Raw genomic sequence first — 22,406 nt, forward strand, 5'->3', positions numbered from 1 at the left:
ACAGAATTCCCGGGAAAGACACATGTGTATTACATTTGTCAATGTTCTGCATAACATGCAGTACACTCGCTAACAATTTCAATACCCGTTTAAAAGAATACTGTCCTTCAGTTCGCATATCGACTGAGAGCGAGAGATATTCTTTACTTTTGATATATCATTGTGTAGCGCAAAGTAGTCGTTTGTAGTTCAAGAGTTTTACTGTAAGAACGACTTTGTTTAGAGTGTGTATCCCCTGATCCATAATGCAATACCCAAGCTTTTATTTTTGTGAACTTCCGGATATGACCTCGTGGGGTTTGACGCTGCAGAGATCGATTAAAAGATGTTTTTTACGACAGTGGGATGCTTATAAAATTGATATTATGTTCTATATTACATGTTATTTACATGTATAACTTGATTGCTGATTATTTCATTGATATCACGACGACAGGATTCCGGGAAATACACCTGTTGACATATAACTGTGTAAGACGTGTGCAAGTTAGCAGTCATTCAGAAGACCATTTTCTTGGTGTCTGCGAACATTTCTTGTCCAAACATAATATTTAAATAATATATTAAACCTTTAATTTGATATTTGATCATTTTTGACGTTTAAATATTATTATCTCGATAACAAACCCACAGAAAATCGATAGGGAGTTCAGTCCGCCATTGTGTTGTGATAGTAAACAACCACGCTTCAGTTGGCCGATTTTCCGTGAATTAAACAATTGTACGATTGAACATGCATTTGGTACGTAATTATTGTCATCTTTATTATATTTTCATTACATATTATATCTTTTAAACACTTTTACGGCGATTTTTTTATGATGTATAACTTTACTAAAGCGGCGAGTAAAACTTACGATTTTCACGTGTGGATCACGGGGTTCAAATAAGCTATTTGTAACAACTTCCTGTCAATATTATAGCTAAGAGGACTGGTATTAAAGGGACATGAACCTAAAATAAGTTGTTCTGTATGCTCAGATATGGTTTTCAGATGTTTCTTGAATATTTTATTACAATGATTGGTTATCTAAAACGACAGGAAAATGTGGGGAATACCTACCCCAAAAATGATAAAAATAGACCGTCATATTCTATTTTGGGAACACAAAAACGAAAGCTGGTCGAAAGCGAGATTATAATGAACAACAAACTTGCTGACACGATAATGAATATTAGTTTTCCACATTTTAAGTTGATTTTCTAATTTACGATCGTTGACATATGAAGTAGAAGCCATATTTGTTAATATTAGTAATAAAACAATTTGTATTTAGCGTACTTCAATGATAAGTCAGAATTCAAACGAGACTTTTCATATGACGGGGAGGTTCTTGACTTAATTGCACATATATGTACATCACGCAAGTATTAACTGGAAAGTTGCTTCTGTCTCTTGCATTACAGCGATCCATTTATATGTACCTACTTTCCCAATCGCGCACGTTACTGACTCTTGATATACTCTGTTTTCTATCGAAATTCGTTTGTGTTAGCTTCACCCACGTTTTCGACCCACCATTTTGTTTACGTTCATTTAATTTATGCAGTGCATTTGGGAGGTCACTAAAGTTCAACACTACTTTTTTATCACACTGCAGTCTGCAAAATTCGACCGGGCCGGTTCAAAATACAGAAAGATGGAATTTCCATTATAATTATTTGATACATTTTACTTCGTAAGGTATCTGATGCGTCTTAAATATATATTTTACTCAATTTTACAATTTATTTAGGTTCATGTCTCTTTAAGTGAATCCAACTTTGTCCTTATATGTGACCTTGTATGAATTTAAAAAAAAACTAGTACATGTATTTTTATATTCATGACTTTTTATACAGTATATATTGACCATTGTCCTTTGGATCTTATACTTAGATGGTAGCATTAATAGATCGAAAATACCAGGTAGCAAGTGACCAATGCGTTCTATTGAACCATTGTATTTTCTTTCAATCACAATGAATCTTTGTAATGTATATATAAAAATAACAAAGGTATAGAAACATCCAAGGAGTTTAGCGAAAGACTTAAAAGGGCATGGTTATGGAAACAGATGGTAGAAAAGGTTCAGTATATATGACTGGTGAAGTTATTTCAAGTTATAAAACAACCTACAGGAAAGCCTAGTGCAAGTATTAGTAAAAGGCAAACTGTTGCTGATAGATATTTTGTCATGGAATTTATTTCAAGACATTACGTCTAGAAAATATAAAGCACGACAGTTAACTTAAGCAAACCTGATGGCAATGTTTGCCATAATTTGCAGCATATGAAACACTTGCTTTGGGATAAGATCATTGTGAGAATACCGGTATGTGCATGGGACTTTGAGGAAGCTGTTCTATGCTTTATCTTTAATTAACAAAATACCATATAGTTTTGAAATTGTGAAAATTACATGTCTTTTTCATGATTTTGAATAACACACCTCCTTCAGTACTTTACAGTACTTTGATTTATTTCAAATTTTCTACCATAACGATGCAAATACGTCACAGTTTTTGAGTAAAAGTAAAATGTGGACGGCTATTAGTTATGTGATATTGGAGTGACAATACCGAACTTATACCGAAAATAATATGTATATCTATATTGTTGCCTTTGAAACTTTATCCATAACGTTTACTAAAAAGCAGAAATACATCAATGATATTTCTGATATGTGTTTCTAAATTACAGTATAAGTGTAGATTTAAATTCATAATTTCAAAATTATACTAAATCCTTAAAATAGTATATCTATTGTCGATCCTTTTGTATATCATACCGAGATTTAATAGTATGATATATGAACATTTATCGTATAATCCAAAAAGTAACCACACATTGTGTTCAAATGAAAAAATAAAATTACTTGTATACAGGCATCATACAAAGATATGAAATGTTGTACCTTTTCAAAATTATACTTGGTGATATTTATATAAGTATATTTAGTGTGGTAATGCTGTAACCCTTCTTGTATGACTATACATGTAGATTCGAAACAGTGAAAATACTAGAACGAATATACGTACCCGGCCTACTATACCTTTCTAAAGACGACACCATTTTCTGTCAAAAAGTCTTTTGAGCTACAATATTGCAGCTATGAAAATACATGCTTAGAATTTTTCCTAAAACCTTAGAAATTACGGGTGATTGCTATATTCCACGATTCCGTAATTACAGTACTAGACTGGAATAATTTTTAAGGTTAAATCTTTAGTTGAAATAGTTCTTAGAACCATTTTTGTTTCTGAATAAGTCAACTTCCATTATTGTTTTACCTGTGTACGACATATATATATGTAAATATATATTCCTAGGTACATGTATGATCAGGGATATTTTATTTCCATTTGCTTTTACATCTTCATTTTAAAAATGGAGGTGACAATAAAAAAACCTAGAGCATAGATGTACGGGATTTCCATAATTCAAGTCACAATCCAATTAACGGATGTCCTAACCTGATTGACAGTAAGACAATAGCAGCGACATAGTCCACCGAATAGCAAAATGCCCGCGGCCAGGTACTTACAGGTGAGTTCGATGAATGGCGTTTGGTACAGGTAAACAACATCCTGGCCCAGGTATTACATAACCATCAAACCAAAGACATGGCTAATTATATATCTATATAGAGGTATCTACTCGTATATCGATTAAAAATTGAAAGCGACTGCACAGTCTGAAAAAATAGTTTGTTTTGCTAATATCGCAATATTTAGATCTTTTATAATATCAAAAATAAATTCTTTCTACCACATGTTGAAACGTTTTACGGTATTGTAATAAATGTATCTCAATTTATTCGGTTAGCAACACACAACACAATGTTGGTAATGATCAATCATCGGTGTGTATGTACAGAAACATATACACCGTATACATATATGTATTTAATAAAGGATTTCTGAAATTGTTTCATAAAATTTCATTTTACAGTCACAAACTTTGTAATTCACAATGTATCAAAGATACAGACTACAGGAAAATATTATGTAATTAAAGCTTATTCGTTGTTGAACTCCTCGACAAAAAAAATCGAAACTTTTATTTCTGTGTGGATTTTCTTTCATAATTACACGAAGATACCTGTTATTAGAGCATAAATTAGAGTATTTGAAACATCGAATTTCACTCTTTTAGTTATTTACATTCGAGCCAAAGTTATTGTATGATTAACTTCACTCAAAAGTAATCATAAAAAATCGTTGATCGGCTTTTCCTGTGACCGTCGATGTAAGTGATAGCACATCAGTTATAGTACAGCTATAAGCCACGGACTATTATGATGTCACACGGTTTAGAGCTAGAACATATGCATAATCGGGCGGTCAGAAGTTTGGACCTCGATATCGACGGTTTACAGGTTATTCCGGTCGCGCGCGGCACGGAGAGGTTTCTACACGTGCTAATAAAGCCATTTCCAGCATAAACTGAAATTATAATTTTTGACTGCACAATTCCTTTAACTAGTACTTTCATTGCAACAAAATGTAATATTCCAATCCAGTATTAACTTCTGAAATTGAAATCAGGGGTATCAATGTTTATAATATCCTGAGTTGGGTTAGATGTTTTAATGGAATATCCCTTGAGAGGAAATTGGACATTGATTTCAACTTCACCTTACACTGTTGTTAACATTGACAGATTGACACTGGATTTGGCAATATTTGATTGTTGGGTTCATTAATGGCATGGACGGCCTCCAATGTATGTTGTGTGTAGCATGCACAGACTGCGCTGTATTTGTTGGGTCTTCTTGTATAGTGGAACTCTTGTCCTTTCATTGTGCTACATGTATTATGATATCACTGGAACATGCCGCTGAAGACACCCAAGCATCCCAACACACCTGGTCACATTTAAACTGACAATGGGTCAGCCAGTCGTTCTACTGCCAGTATATGCTGAGCTCAGCAGGAGCATAACTACCACTTTCATACACTTTGCCCAGATGGTAGAAAGTTCAAACCATGATCGAAATTTCAAAACATGTAAAAACCAACACAAACTTTCAAAAGGAATATATATTAGTCTTGCATCATTTTTATTTTATATATCATTATTCATTGTTCATATTTATTTCGCATACAATATTTTCAAGATCTTTGGAGCATTTGTTTTTAACAACTTTATAAGATTTAACATTTCCATGATTTAACCAATTTGCAAATATTTGATCCACATTATTCTATAATAAACAACAGTCATTCTGCGAAAGCACAGAATTTTCAATCTGTTATTTCAATCCATATTGATTGAAAATAACCTGAACATGTACTATTACCTCTTTTATGATATATCTTTAATATTTCAATATATCATTACCTATCTAGAATCTGAGCTACGCCTCCTTCAGTACTTTCAGTACTTTGATTGAATTTAGACTGTTGATTATATAATATTTCATGGGTGGCTTTGTAATATTGAATTTATCAAACAAGTTGAATAATGCCTTTGTATATTTCCAGGTGATATAATAATGACATCTGAAGGACAAAGCCTGGTGCCCCTGTCTGCCATCTGGCGGTTCTACTGTTACGGACTACATGGCTATTCTATAGAGGTGATGTTTACAGCCCTATGGGAGTACGTGGTCAACATCAACTGGAAATTCCCCGGCAACACTAGTGTATGGTGCTTCTTTATCTATGGCTCATTCGGCCTCATCATGGAACAAATGTATCTACAGATGAAGGGGAAAGTGCCGTTCCTACTGCGAGGTGTGGTGTACACGATCGGGACGTACGTGTGGGAGTTCAGTATGGGCTTCCTTCTATCCAGGTTTGGAGCCTGTCCCTGGGACTACACTCTCTTCCAGTGGGATGTTATGGGTTTAGTCACACTGGAGTACGCACCATTGTGGTATATTGGTAATCTGTTGTCAGAATATTTCCTACTGAGATATACAAGTATGTTACACTGGGGGGCTTCTCATTCACCAATCGGAGGCCGTAAACATGGAGCAAAGAAATCTTGATGTTAGTTGTGTTTTAGGAAATAATTCTTTTCTGAATCAGACCAACATGCTTTGTCAGTCAGTGAGTCTTCATGGAATGTTGAAAGATTTTTCATCTCAAATCACAATATTGACAACTGAAAATAAACAAAAAATATCACATTAAGATTAGCAGTCCATACTTATAGAAAATTTGAAATTTTTATGTTTTTCAATGCTCAATGTGTATCCAAGCTTTCACTGACTTTCATTGTAACGCTGCTAGTCAAGCATTTATACATTTAATAGTAGATCAATGAATCTCATTTAATGGCTAGCTAAGTGAAAATGGGTAACTTTGGTCAGAAAGTTTTATAACATTGGCATCTAGCATAATTAAATGACAATGTCTATAATATCAATAAAAAACATATATCATCATTCATTCATGTTGGAAAGATGCATTATATGCCTTGGTCTTTCATATCATAAAAAGTTTATTTCTAGATTTATTAAATAACATTCCCTTTTTAAAAGGCACATTTACAAAATGTACATATACATTGTTTTATTGACTTTCACATAATTTATCTCTTATTAAGAAATGAGTGTTGTATTTTTCTATGGTTTGAGTGAACAGTGTGAAGATCCAGGTGTGATTTTAATTAATTTTACTCTATATAATAAAGTGAATTTTATTGAATGTATCAGAATTCATGATCAGGTGACAGTTCAGGCCCATTTAATGAGCTTCTTGTTTCTTTCATGACTGTTCATGGAATTTTAGCTGATTTTATGAAAGACAACAAATCAGAATGTAGTGTGCTATCAGAGATAGAATTGGTTGTAATCCTGTATGTCTCCCTTTTGGTCAGAGAAGGGGCGTATAGTATTACTCATGGTGATGGTAGAAGCTTTTTTTTACAGACATGTACCTGGGTATACATTATGTTGTCAATTCCCTTCAAAACTTGATATTCACATTGGTATCAGATGTAGCATGTTAAAGGGACAATTCAGTGAGGCTAATTATGTTACATAACCACGAAGCAAAATATGACATAAATGCATTGTTCTACATTCCTTATGAAACCTTTAACAAGAAATATTGACAAATTTCACGACATTGTTAAGTATTTTGATTGATACCGTTGAAATTCCAAATCGTTGATCAATATCATAAAGCAGATACAACATGTATGCTATACCCATACCCGAGCCAAAGTCACGCACGTAAAACAAATGATATTCATAACCATTGAGGAGTTTATCTTTAGCCAAGAAAATGCATCTAATAAGGTAAACACACTACTGTAAGAGCAATATGAGTAGTTCCAGACAAACATTTCTTTACTACACTGGCAAGGGCCAGGGTTCGGCATACAAGACATCCGACCACTATGTGTAATGGCGGACAGTAAGCGAGTTTGAACATTTCACATACATTTCACCACCATGGGCTGAATTGTTCCTTTTGCTAGATTTTCTATGATTATTCTCCGTCTAGTTCCAGGTAAAGCTATGTACTTTTTTAGAAGACCGTAACAAGGCAAAGTTAATCACCTCTATGCTGTGTATCTCCCCACAAACAAACGCCAACAGATTAATAAATAATACTTCTCCTCAAACAAAAGGCAGCACAAGCATTTTGCCATTCAATTAAGTTTTTCATTGTACTTAAAGTTCATCTTTCAGTAAACAAAAGGCAGCATGTCCCTGTAGGGTCCCATCCTATAATTGAAGTACTTAGCCTTTCCCAGTAAACAAAGGCATCGTGTCGCTGTAAGGTCCCATCCTGTAATTGAAGTACTTAGCCCTTCCCAGTAAACAAAGGCATCGTGTCGCTGTAAGGTCCCATCCTGTAATTGAAGTACTTAGCCCTTCCCAGTAAACAAAGGCATCATGTCGCTGTAGGGTCCCGTCCTATAATTGAAGTACTTAGCCCTTCCCAGTAAACAAAGTGCATCATGTCGCTGTAAGGTCCCATCCTGTAATTGAAGTACTTAGCCCTTCCCAGTAAACAAAAGGCATCATGTCCCTGTAAGGTCCCATCCTATAATTGAAGTACTTAGCCCTTCCCAGTAAACAAAGGCATCATGTCGCTGTAAGGTCCCATCCTGTAATTAAAGTACTTAGCCCTTCCCAGTAAAAAAGGCAGCATGTCGCTGTAAGGTCCCATCCTGTAATTGAAGTACTTAGCCCTTCCCAGTAAAAAAGGCAGCATGTCGCTGGAAGGTCCCATCCTGTAATTGAAGTACTTAGCCCGTCCCAGTAAACAAAAGGCATCATGTCACTGTAAGGTCCCATCCTGTAATTGAAGTACTTAGCCCTTCCCAGTAAACAAAGGCATCATTTCGCTGTAATGTCCCATCCTGTAATTGAAGTACTTAGCCCTTCCCAGTAAACAAAAGGCATCATGTCACTGTAAGGTCCCATCCTGTAATTGAAGTACTTAGCCCTTCCCAGTAAACAAAAGGCATCATGTCACTGTAAGGTCCCATCCTGTAATTGAAGTACTTAGCCCTTCCCAGTAAACAAAGGCATCATGTCGCTGTAATGTCCCATCCTGTAATTGAAGTACTTAGCCATTCCCAGTAAAAAAGGCATCATGTCGCTGTAAGGTCCCATCCTGTAATTGAAGTACTTAGCCCTTCCCAGTAAAAAGGCATCATGTCGCTGTAATGTCCCATCCTGTAATTGAAGTACTTAGCCCTTCCCAGTAAACAAAAGGCATCATGTCACTGTAAGGTCCCATCCTGTAATTGAAGTACTTAGCCCTTCCCAGTAAACAAAAGGCATCATGTCGCTGTAATGTCCCATCCTGTAATTGAAGTACTTAGCCCTTCCCAGTAAACAAAAGGCATCATGTCACTGTAAGGTCCAATCCTGTAATTGAAGTACTTAGCCCTTCCCAGTAAAACAAAGGTATCATGTCACTGTAAGGTCCCATCCTGTAATTGAAGTACTTAGCCCTTCCCAGTAAACAAAAGGCATCATGTCGCTGTAAGGTCCAATCCCGTAATTGAAGTACTTAGCCCTTCCCAGTAAAAAAGGCATCATGTCGCTGTAATGTCCCATCCTGTAATTGAAGTACTTAGCCCTTCCCAGTAAAAAAGGCATCATGTCGCTGTAAGGTCCCATCCTGTAATTGAAGAACTTAGCCCTTCCCAGTAAAAAAGGCATCATGTCGCTGTAAGGTCCCATCCTGTCATTGAAGTACTTAGCCCTTCCCAGTAAAAAAGGCATCATGTCGCTGTAAGGTCCCATCCTGTAATTGAAGTACTTAGCCCTTCCCAGTAAAAAAGGCATCATGTCACTGTAAGGTCCCATCCTGTAATTGAAGTACTTAGCCCTTCCCAGTAAACAAAAGGCATCATGTCGCTGTAAGGTCCCATCCTGTAGTTAGATTGCTGTAGGTGATCCCAGCACACAGGAACCCTCTAGTCTGTACTGTTAAATAATCAAAAGTCTGATCTATTTACAATATATAAAGATGCTCCACTGCCGACAGAGGATAAATGATAGTCTTCATTTGAACACTAATTGGTGTTTAATCGTGTACATATATTTCTAATTAACACAAAAAAATAGTATAAAATAATTTATTTTGCCTATGGTGCATGCACAATCAGTACTTAATTTCATATGGGATATAGTGCCACGGAATTTTTTCGGGATGCAATTAATTATTTTTAGCTCACCTGGCCCGAAGGGCCGGTGAGCTTATGTCATGGCGCGGCGTCCGTCGTCCGTCCGTCCGTCAACATTTCCTTTAAATCGCTACTAGTCATAGAGTTCTATATGGATTGTAACCAAATTTGGCCACAAACATCCTTGGGGGAATGGGAACAGAACTTGTATAAATTTTGGCTCTGACCCCCCCAGGGGGCAGGAGGGGCGGGGCCCAATAGGGGAAATAGAGATAAATCCTTTAAATCGCTACTAGTCATAGAGTTCTGCATGGATTGTAACCAAATTTGGCCACAAGCATCCTTGGGGGAAGGGGAACAGAACTTGTATAAATTTTGGCTCTGACCCCCAGGGGGCAGGAGGGGCGGGGCCCAATAGGGGAATTATAGGTAAATCCTATAAATCGCTACTTGTCCTAGAGTTCTGCATGGATTGTAACCAAATTTGGCCACAAACATCCTTGGGGGAAGGGGAACAGAACTTGTATAAATTTTGGCTCTGATCCCCCAGGGGCAAGAGGGGCGGGGCCCAATAGGGGAAATAGAGATAAATCCTTTAAATCGCTACTAGTCATAGAGTTTTGAATGGAAGTAACCAAATTTGGCCACAAACATCCTTGGGGGAAGGGGAACAGAACTTGTATAAATTTTGGCTTTGACCCCCCGGGGGCAGGAGGGGCGGGGCCCTATAGGGGAAATAGAGGTAAATCCTTTAAATCGCTACTAATCATAGAGTTCTACATGGATTGTAACCAAATTTGGCCACAAACATCTTTGGGGGAAGGGGAACAGAACTTGTATAAATTTTGGCTCTGGCCCCTCTGGGGCTGGAGGGGTGGGGCCCAATAGTGGAAATAGAGGTAAATCCTTTAAATCGCTACTAGTCTTAGAGTTTTGCATGGAATGTAACCAAATTTGGCCAGAAACATCCTTGGGAGAATAAGAACTGTCTTTGTATAAATTTTGGCTCTGGTTCTGGGGGGCAGGAGGGGCGGGGCCCAATAGGGGAATTATAGGTAATTCCTATAAATCGGTACTTGTCCTAGAGTTCGGCATGGAATGTAACCAAATTTGGCCACAAACATCTTTTTTGGAAGGGGAACAGAACTTGTATAAATTTTGGCTCAGGCCCCCCTGGGGGCAGAACGGGTGGGGCCCAATAGGGGAAATAGAGGTACAGTCAAACCTCGATGATTCGAACTTCGATGAATCGAATTTCTCGCTGTATCGAACTTTTTGTCTGGTCCCGAATTTCTTCACTATATAACATTACTAACTAACCCATGTATGAATCAAAGTTTTATGAATCGAAGTTCTCGATGTATCGAACTTTTTTCATGGACCATTTGTTATAGAATCATAGGTAACTGACACTCGATGATTCGAATAAAAATTTACCTGTACAGATCAGGTGTTCGCCGATACCCCGCGGCATGCTGTCACACCTACGTTAGCTGTCTCGCGACGGCCCTTCGCCGGACAATAGGGATTATGACAGCTTGTGTTGCTTGCTTGATATCATCAAGATAATTAATATCACTAATCAGGCCGATACCCGGTGCTTTGTTTTTACAAGCTGCGTTATTAAATCATTAGTACGGCAAAGATACAGTTAGTCGTTTTTGATGTTCGCCGCCGCCATTGGTAGCGGTTTGTAGAATTTACGGAACGGTAAATAGCGAGCCACATTATTAATAAACTCATACTCAAAACTGTTACATTGCACAACTTTGGCATAAATACTGGAGCAAATCGATCATTCTAAATCGAAGTATTTTGTAGGTGTTGTAACGCTTTCGGTTCCTCCTTTTTAGTTTTTCGTTTTTAAAACGTGTTTTCGTTTTTATATTCATTCCGTAATATTAACCATCGCTTAAATAGTTACCAAACGAACACTTGTACATGGGTTAGGCCTAGTACACGTAAGTCTTGTTTATAATATACGTATGTATTGCTAACGATAGCAATACATATGATTAATTGCATACTTCGTTTTTATTTTCTTTTGCTTGTGGTAAATGCAATGTGTATAAAGTTTACGGAACAGAGACGACATGTACACAACTACCACAGTTGGTCATGGTAAAAAAAAACATCGGTCTAATTTCAACCACGAATAATTCGAAGTCTCGATGTTTCGAAGTTTTTCTGACGGTCCCTTGAACTTCGATACATCGAGGTTTGACTGTAAATCCTATTAATCGCTACTTGTCCTAGAGTTTTGCTTGGATTGTGACCAAATTTGGCCATAAACATCCTTGGGGGAAGGGGAACAGAACTTGTATAAATTTTGGCTCTGACCCCCTGGGGGCAGGAGGGGTGGGGCCCAATAGGGGATTTAGAGGTTAATATTAAAATTCCTTCAGAAAAGAGACAATGAACCTGTATTCAGAAAATTACTTGGCATTACAAACCAGGTGAGCGATACAGGCCCTCTGGGCCTCTTGTATTTTGTAAGTATTAAATGTCTTTAATATTGGTAATGTCTTCACACTCAGTATTCACTGTACATTTAAGTTGACATCTTTGATGATGATAGAATTTATACCATTCCTTAAAATACTCTAATCATAATTGTTACCATTGATTGTAATTGTTACCATATTAGCCAGTTATTTTTGCAATTCAAGCATTTTGCAATTCTTAAGTGAAACGTGAAAATTTTAATGAATAAAATTTTGTGATTTGTCTAAAAGATTATATACCTTGACTAATCTGTCACTACCGACAAGTAGTTAAAGGATTAGTTTTTCATGATCACAACTTTCTGTAAAATATCATCCCTGTAAAAATTACTGGCTATACAATAGAGTAAATTTATATTACAAGATTTATCAACCATTTTACAGGATAAAGAATAAAGGCAATGCAATACGGAAGTTCCGAGATTCCAAAACAACGTTAATTAGTCCCACTTTCTGGTGATTGTTACATCATTTTTTGGCGTGAATGTTGTGACGTCATACTCACCAGAAGCTGGGACTATTCAACGGTAAATTGTACTTTACCCACGTCGTTTTGGAATCTCAAAACTCCCACCAGTACTAGTACTATTATGTATTAACCTTTGTTTTATCAAGATTACTTTTAATTTTTAGACAATCAATAGAAATTTTTGGTGATTTATATCAACAGCTATTTTAATGGAAATGGTTTCATATAATGATTGATATAAATATGGCAGATAGGTACACAGGGAATTTCCAACCAACGGTCTATTATACTACAATACAAAATTGGCACCACTAAAGTTATCAATTTTAAAGTTGTTATGGCCAATCTTTTCTAGTCTAGTTTACTTATACCTCAACATTCAAGTGTCTGTCTTAGCGCCAGTGATTATTTTGATATTATATAAGTATTCGCCTTGTTTGGCAATATATCAAGTGTGTCTGTCTCAGCGCCAGTGATTATTTTGATATTATATAAGTATTCGCCTTGTTTGGCAATATATCAAGTGTGTTTGTTACCGGTTGATCTTTGTATTTTTTTTTAGGTCATCTGACCCGAAGGGTCAGGATGACCTATTGTCATCATGCACCGTCCGTCGTCGTGCGCCGTGCGCCGTGCGTAAACTTTTCATTCAAACGACTTCTTCTCAATAACCGGAAGGCCCAGAGTACTCATATTTGGCATGTAGGTTGCTGGGATGGAGGGCTACCAAGTTTGTTCAAATGAATGACCTTGACCTTCATTCAAGGTCACAGGGGTCAAAAAGGCTAAAATCTTTAAACAACTTCTTCTCAAGAACCAGAAGGCCCAGGGTACTGATATTTGCCCTGTAGGATGCTGGGATGAAGGGCTACCAAGTTTGTTCAAATAAATGACCTTGACCTTCATTCAAGGTCACAGGGGTCAAATAGGCTAAAATCCTTTTAACAACTTCTTGTGAATAACTAAGAGGCCTAGAGACCTGATATTAGGCCTGTGGCATGCTGGGATGAAGAGCTACCAAGTTTGTTCAAATAAATGACCTTGACCTTCATTCAAGGTCACGAGGGTCAAATACGCTAAAATCTTTAAACGACTTCTTCTCAAGAACCAGAAGGCCCAGGGTACTGATATTGGGCCTGTGACATGCTTGGATGAAGGGCTACCAAGTTTGTTCAAATGAATGACCTTGACCTTCATTCAAGGTCACAGGGGTCAAAAAGGCTAAAATCTTTAAACGACTTCTTCTCATGAACCAGAAGGCCCAGGGTACTGATATTTGGCCTGTAGGATGCTGGGATGAAGGGCTACCAAGTTTGTTCAAATAAATGACCTTGACCTTCATTCAAGGTCACAGGGGTCAAATAGGCTAAAATTATTTAAACAAATACTTGTGAATAACTAAGAGGCCTAGAGACCTGATATTAGGCCTGTGGCATGCTGGGATGAAGGGCTACCAAGTTTGTTCAAATGAATGACCTTGATCTTCATTCAAGGTCACAGGGGTCAAATAGGCTAAAATCTTTAAATGACTTCTTCTTAAGAACCAGAAGGCCCAGGGTACTGATATTAAGCATGTAGCATGCTGGGATGAAGGGCTACCAAGTTTGTTCAAATGAATAACCTTGACCTTCATTCAAGGTCACGGGGGTCAAATAGGCTAAAATCTTTAAATGACTTCTTCTCAAGAACTAGAAGGCCAAGGGTACTGATATTGGGCATGTAGCATGCTGGGATGAAGGGCTACCAAGTTTGTTCAAATGAATCACCTTGACCTTCAATCAAGGTCACAGAGGTCAAATAGGCGAAAATCTTTAAACGACTATGTTGTATTGTACTAATAGTCAGATGACCGTTAAGGCCCATGGGCCTCTTGTTATTACATAATTTTGGTTTTATTTAGTTTTTGATTAAGATATAGTGAACTGTTTTTACTCCAGTTTTTAAACAAGAACAAATGATTAATAGGATAGAGGGCCCATAGGTTTCGGTGATCTCATGATCACCGTAGATCTAGGTCCAATGGAGATGTGAATTTTATCCATTTCAGCATTGCATAGTACATATACATGTACTACCATGTGTCAAACAAATATGGCACATACAGTTCCTTTTTATCTCTAAGTATTACATGTATTCATAAACTTGTTGTCTTTGTTGTCATTTTACTGATATCTTATTCAGTGATGGGTTTAAGGAAAATTCTATAAATAGTGTGATGGTTTGGTTAACCCATTTCAATTCCACTCTTTGTTAGTTGGGAACTGGAAATACTGAAGGTCTATTGACATTAAAAGAAAACCAAAACCCAGCGACAACAAACAAGATCTTTTTATTATTCTTGGTTAAAATAGTAAAAATGTAAAATGTATGTTTATACAAGGGAAAAAAAAGCTCATAGACCACCTTCATTCTACAAACCATACAAAACAAGTTCAGGTGACCGACATTAAGTCTTACACACATATGTACAATGTATCTGTTATCACACTTTATAAAGCTCTATAATAATGTGTAATCTCTGAGTTAAACCTTTAATTTTGAGTCCCATCACTAGTACCATTACTTTATAAGACACTTGATCAGACGTCTGACCGCCATTAAACCCCAGACAGTATGGCCAATATTTACCTGTCCTTTGGACCAGGTGAGAAATAGTATGAATATGTACACAGGGACCCGGCACAAATTTTTAACCAACAATATATATGTATATAAGATGAAATATATAATAGATGTACAAAGAACATTTTTATGAACATTCTATATATATATATGATACTATAATATACATAAATACTGTTTGTTAGAAATTCTTGCCAAGTCCTTGTGAATATGTATAATATACAAGAAATTAAAAGCATCATATGGCAGTCCAAATAAAAAGTTTCTGATGCTGTCACACAGCTCAATAATAAAGTAAAAATAGATCAACATAATCAATTATATCAAAAATCAAAGGAGAAACTTTTTAAAAAGTATAACAATGAAATAGTACTATAAAGATGGCAGCGTCATTAAACATAATCATGTTATCCAGTTAACATGCCTGTTCAATGTAAGTTGTATGCTGCAGATCTACATATTTTGATACAAGACAAAAACAAAAGCAAATATTTGCTATCTAAGGAATGTACAACAAGTATGAGTATTAGATTATAATTGTATGGCAAATATGACCAGAGAATAAACACCACCACAGTGTTAAAACTTTGTCATCATGTAAAGAGATACCACAACCATATATAGGTATATAGTAATACTGTCTAAATAAGGTCATCACAATGTTACTGTGAAGCCTTCTCACTCATTGATTGTTACTTCAAATTCACATGATTCACACAATCACATGCAAAGCATTTCCAGTGCAAATTATCAAGGCAAATTTACAATGCATTACGGTAATTAATGCTTGTGAGGTTTTTTCCTGCTAATGACCTTGACCTTCCTAGTTAGGGATGACCTTGCGGGTGGGGTCCTGGTAACAGATCAGGGATACTGACCCTTGGTCCTGTTTAGCAGTGTAGCTGTAAGGACAATAAACAGTCAAACAGGAGTCAATCATCTATATCAATATACATGTATATCAAAGGGTGGCACGCCATTTCTGATCCCTAATTTGCGATACAAGTATAATTATATCAGTATAGTACCATTCTATGGGTAGTAATCCTTCATAATTCAAAACCATATCCTATAATAGTTAAGTCAGAATAATATTTAAGTGTGATATTTAAATTGTGTTTTGAGGATTGAATTTTTTTAACCTAATTCCTGTATAATGATAATGTTTCCTTCAAAAGACAGATTAGTTAGTGACAGAAAGGAGAGAATTGTTACACACCTCGTCACCAAACTTAATTACGTCTTTCCCAGTAGAACCATGCAGGACCTTGTCATCAAACTTACCTCTGTCCCAGTAGGACCAAGAGAGAGTCATTACTCATCTTCTCATCAAACTTACCTCTGTCACAGTAGAACCTGGAGAGTCGTTACACACCTTGTCATCAAACTTACCTCTGTCCCAGTAGAACCAGGAGAGAGTTGTTACACACCTTGTCATCAAACTTACCTCTGTCCCAGTAGAACCAGGAGAGAGTTATTACACACCTTGTCATCAAACTTACCTCTGTCCCAGTAGGACCGGGAGAGGGTCGTTACACACCTTGTCATTAAACTTACCTCTGTCCCAATAGAACCAGGAGAGAGTTATTACACACCTTGTCATCAAACTTACCTCTGTCCCAGTAGAACCAGGAGAGTGGTTACACACCTTGTCATCAAACTTACCTACCTCTTTCCCAGTAGAACCAGGAGAGTTGTAACACACCTTGGCCGTTTTCGATTATACGGTTTGGCTGGTTGGACCTAGTTGTTTGTTTATTAATTAAAGACGGACCTGGTGATTTTACATTGTTTTCAGACGAGCCTTGGCAAAGCCCTCACAAGGCCTGTATCAAAAACTGCAGGTCCGTCTGGATTTATACGTGAAATAATGACTTTAACCAACGGTCGAACTGGTTGTTCCGAATAAACGAAAACGGCCCTTGTCATCAAACTTACATACCTCTTTCCCAGTAGAACCAGGAGAGTTGCTACACACCTTGTCATCAAACTTAATTACCTCTTTCCCAGTAGAACAATGCAGAAGAGATGTTACACACCTTGCGATCAAACTTACCTCTGTCCCAGTAGAACCAGGAGAGAGTCGCTACACACCTTGTCATCAAATTTACCTACCTCTTTCCCAGTAGAACAATGCATAAGAGATGTTACACATCTTGTCATCAAACTTATCTCTGTCCCAGTAGAACCAGGAGAGAGTCGCTACACACCTTGTCATCAAACTTGCCTCTGTCCCAGTAGAACCAGGAGAGAGATGTTGCCCACCTTGTCATCAAACTTACCTCTGTCTCAGTAGAACCAGGAGAGAGTCGCTACACACCTTGTCATCAAACTTACCTCTGTCCCAGTAGAACCAGGAGAGAGATGTTACACACCTTGTCATCAAACTTATCTCTGTCTAAGTAGAACCAGTTGAGAGCCGCTATACACCTTGTCATCAAACTTACCTCTGTCCCAGTAGGACCAGGAGAGAGTTATTACACACCTTGTCATAAACTTACCTCTGTCCCAGTAGAACCAGGAGAGAGTCGTTACACACCTTGTCATTAAACTTACCTCTGTCCCAGTAGAACCAGGAGAGAGTCGTTACACACCTTGTCATCAAACTTACCTCTGTCCCAGCAGAACCAGGAGAGAGTTGTTACACACCTTGTCATTAAACTTACCTCTGTCCCAGTAGAACCAGGAGAGAGTCGTTACACACCTTGTCATCAAACTTACCTCTGTCCCAGTAGAACCGGGAGAGAGTCGCTACACACCTTGTCATCAAATTTACCTACCTCTTTCCCAGTAGAACAATGCATAAGAGATGTTACACATCTTGTCATCAAACTTATCTCTGTCCCAGTAGGACCAGGAGAGAGTTATTACACACCTTGTCATAAACTTACCTCTGTCCCAGTAGAACCAGGAGAGAGTCGTTACACACCTTGTCATCAAACTTACCTCTGTCCCAGTAGAACCAGGAGAGAGTCGTTACACACCTTGTCATCAAACTTACCTCTGTCCCAGTAGAACCAGGAGAGAGTTGTTACACACCTTGTCATCAAACTTACCTCTGTCCCAGTAGAACCAGGAGAGAGTCGTTACACACCTTGTCATCAAACTTACCTCTGTCCCAGTAGAACCAGGAGAGAGTCGTTACACACCTTGTCATCAAACTTACCTCTGTCCCAGCAGAACCAGGAGAGAGTCGCTACACACCTTGTCATCAAATTTACCTACCTCTTTCCCAGTAGAACAATACATAAGAGATGTTACACATCTTGTCATCAAACTTATCTCTGTCCCAGTAGAACCAGGAGAGAGTCGCTACACACCTTGTCATCAAACTTGCCTCTGTCCCAGTAGAACCAGGAGAGAGATGTTGCCCACCTTGTCATCAAACTTACCTCTGTCTCAGTAGAACCAGGAGAGAGTCGCTACACACCTTGTCATCAAACTTACCTCTGTCCCAGTAGAACCAGGAGAGAGATGTTACACACCTTGTCATCAAACTTATCTCTGTCTAAGTAGAACCAGCTGAGAGCCACTACACACCTTGTCATCAAACTTACCTCTGTCCCAGTAGGACCAGGAGAGAGTTATTACACACCTTGTCATAAACTTACCTCTGTCCCAGTAGAACCAGGAGAGAGTCGTTACACACCTTGTCATTAAACTTACCTCTGTCCCAGTAGAACCAGGAGAGAGTTGTTACACACCTTGTCATCAAACTTACCTCTGTCCCAGTAGAACCAGGAGAGAGTTGTTACACACCTTGTCATTAAACTTACCTCTGTCCCAGTAGAACCAGGAGAGTTGTTACACACCTTGTCATCAAACTTACCTCTGTCCCAGTAGAACCAGGAGAGAGTCGTTACACACCTTGTCATTAAACTTACCTCTGTCCCAGTAGAACCAGGAGAGAGTCGTTACACACCTTGTCATTAAACTTACCTCTGTCCCAGTAGAACCAGTAAAGAGTCGTTACACACCTTGTCATCAAACTTACCTCTGTCCCAGTAGAACCAGGAGAGAGTCGTTACACACCTTGTCATTAAACTTACCTCTGTCCCAGTAGAACCAGGAGAGAGTTATTACACACCTTGTCATAAACTTACCTCTGCCCCAGTAGAACCAGGAGAGAGTCGTTACACACCTTGTCATTAAACTTACCTCTGTCCCAGTAGAACCAGGAGAGAGTCGTTACACACCTTGTCATCAAACTTACCTCTGTCCCAGTAGAACCAGGAGAGAGTTGTTACACACACCTTGTCATTAAACTTACCTCTGTCCCAGTAGAACCAGGAGAGAGAGTCGTTACACACCTTGTCATCAAACTTACCTCTGTCCCAGTAGAACCGGGAGAGAGTCGCTACACACCTTGTCATCAAATTTACCTACCTCTTTCCCAGTAGAACAATGCATAAGAGATGTTACACATCTTGTCATCAAACTTATCTCTGTCCCAGTAGGACCAGGAGAGAGTTATTACACACCTTGTCATAAACTTACCTCTGTCCCAGTAGAACCAGGGAGAGAGTCGTTACACACCTTGTCATTAAACTTACCTCTGTCCCAGTAGAACCAGGAGAGAGTCGTTACACACCTTGTCATCAAACTTACCTCTGTCCCAGCAGAACCAGGAGAGAGTTGTTACACACCTTGTCATTAAACTTACCTCTGTCCCAGTAGAACCAGGAGAGAGTCGTTACACACCTTGTCATCAAACTTACCTCTGTCCCAGTAGAACCAGGAGAGAGTCGTTACACACCTTGTCATCAAAATTACCTCTGTCCCAGCAGAACCAGGAGAGAGTCGCTACACACCTTGTCATCAAATTTACCTACCTCTTTCCCAGTAGAACAATACATAAGAGATGTTACACATCTTGTCATCAAACTTATCTCTGTCCCAGTAGAACCAGGAGAGAGTCGCTACACACCTTGTCATCAAACTTGCCTCTGTCCCAGTAGAACCAGGAGAGAGATGTTGCCCACCTTGTCATCAAACTTACCTCTGTCTCAGTAGAACCAGGAGAGAGTCGCTACACACCTTGTCATCAAACTTACCTCTGTCCCAGTAGAACCAGGAGAGAGATGTTACACACCTTGTCATCAAACTTATCTCTGTCTAGGTAGAACCAGCTGAGAGCCACTACACACCTTGTCATCAAACTTACCTCTGTCCCAGTAGGACCAGGAGAGAGTTATTACACACCTTGTCATCAAACTTACCTCTGTCCCAGTAGAACCAGGAGAGAGTCGTTACACACCTTGTCATTAAACTTACCTCTGTCCCAGTAGAACCAGGAGAGAGTAGTTACACACCTTGTCATCAAACTTACCTCTGTCCCAGCAGAACCAGGAGAGAGTTGTTACACACCTTGTCATTAAACTTACCTCTGTCCCAGTAGAACCAGGAGAGAGTCGTTACACACCTTGTCATCAAACTTACCTCTGTCCCAGTAGAACCAGGAGAGAGTCGTTACACACCTTGTCATTAAACTTACCTCTGTCCCAGTAGAACCAGGAGAGTCGTTACACACCTTGTCATTAAACTTACCTCTGTCCCAGTAGAACCAGTAAAGAGTCGTTACACACCTTGTCATCAAACTTACCTCTGACCGAGTGGGACCAGGAGAGATGTTACACACCTTGTCATCAAACTTACCTCTGTCCCAATAGAATCAGCAGAGAGTCATTACACACCTTGTCATCAAACTTACCTCTGTCCCAGTAAAACCGGGAGAGAGTCGTTACACACATTGTCATTAAACTTACCTCTGTCCCAATAGAACCAGGAGAGAGTCGTTACACACCCTGTCATCAAACTTACCTCTGTCCCAGTAGGACCAGGAGAGAGTTGTTACACACCTTGTCATTAACCTTACCTCTGTCCCAGTAGAACCAGGAGAGATTCGTTACACACCTTGTCATCAAACTTACCTCTGTCCCAGTAGAACCGGAGAGATTCTTTACACACCTTGTCATCAAACTTACCTCTGTCCCAGTAGAACCGGAGAGATTCGTTACCCACCTTGTCATCAATCTTACCTCTGTCCCAGTAGAACCGGAGAGATTCGTTACACACCTTGTCGTCAAACTTACCTCTGTCCCAGTAGAACCAGGGGAGAGTCGTTACACACCTTGTCATCAAACTAACCTCTGTCCCAGTAGAACCAGGAGAGAGTTGTTACACACCTTGTCATCAAATTTACCTCTGTCCCAGTAGAACCGGAGAGATTCGTTACACACCTTGTCATCAAACTTACCTCTGTCCCAGTAGAACCGGAGAGATTCGTTACCCACCTTGTCATCAATCTTACCTCTGTCCCAGTAGAACCGGAGAGATTCGTTACACACCTTGTCGTCAAACTTACCTCTGTCCCAGTAGAACCAGGGGAGAGTCGTTACACACCTTGTCATCAAACTAACCTCTGTCCCAGTAGAACCAGGAGAGAGTTGTTACACACCTTGTCATCAAATTTACCTCTGTCCCAGTAGAACCGGAGAGATTCGTTACACACCTTGTCATCAAACTTACCTCTGTCCCAGTAGAACCAGGAGAGAGTCGTTACACACCTTGTCATTAACCTTACCTCTGTCCCAGTAGCACCAGGAGAGAGTCGTTACACACCTTGTCATTAAACTTACCTCTGTCCCCGTAGAACCAGGAGAGTCGTTACACACCTTGTCATTAAACTTACCTCTGTCCCAGTAGAATCAGTAAAGAGTCGTTACACACCTTGTCATCAAACTTACCTCTGTCCCAGTAGGACCAGGAGAGAGTTGTTACACACCTTGTCATCAAACTTACCTCTGTCCCAGTAGGACCATGAGAGAGTCGTTACACACCTTGTCATCAAACTTACCTCTGTCCCAGTAGGAACAGGAGAGAGTTGTTACACACCTTGTCATCAAACTTACCTCTGTCCAAGTAGAACCAGGAGAGAGTCGTTACACCTTGTCATCAAACTTACCTCTGTCCCAGTAGAACCAGGAGAGAGTCGTTACACACCTTGTCATCAAACTTGCCTCTGTCCCAGTAGAACCAGGAGAGAGTCGTTACACACCTTGTCATCAAACTTACCTCTGTCCCAGTAGAACCAGGAGAGATGTTACACACCTTGTCATCAAACTTACCTCTGTCCCAGTAGAACCAGGAGAGAGATGTTACCCACCTTGTCATCAATCTTACCTCTGTCCCAGTAGCACCAGGAGAGAGTTGTTACACACCTTGT

The 22,406-nt window shown here is 38.9% G+C and overlaps 1 protein-coding gene and 1 long non-coding RNA gene across 2 annotated transcripts; one reads left to right on the top strand and one right to left on the bottom strand.

The window, feature by feature from the left end:
• The first annotated feature begins 5,480 nt into the window (after window positions 1-5,480).
• Window positions 5,481-5,978, top strand: LOC138319802 (transmembrane protein 229B-like). Its single transcript, XM_069262934.1, has one exon. It carries the CDS (start codon window positions 5,481-5,483, stop codon window positions 5,976-5,978), a length of 498 nt encoding a protein of 165 aa, XP_069119035.1.
• Window positions 5,979-14,872: 8,894 nt separating this feature from the next.
• LOC138319389 (uncharacterized) lies at window positions 14,873-22,201 on the bottom strand. Its single transcript, XR_011208009.1, has 2 exons — window positions 20,784-22,201; window positions 14,873-16,083 (listed from the first exon to the last, which is right to left on the bottom strand). It is a non-coding gene; the product is annotated as an uncharacterized lncRNA (long non-coding RNA).
• Between the last annotated feature and the right edge of the window lie 205 nt (window positions 22,202-22,406).

The sequence above is a fragment of the Argopecten irradians genome, chromosome 3 (assembly GCF_041381155.1).
Source record: "Argopecten irradians isolate NY chromosome 3, Ai_NY, whole genome shotgun sequence".
Classification (NCBI taxonomy): Eukaryota; Metazoa; Mollusca; class Bivalvia; order Pectinida; family Pectinidae; genus Argopecten; species Argopecten irradians.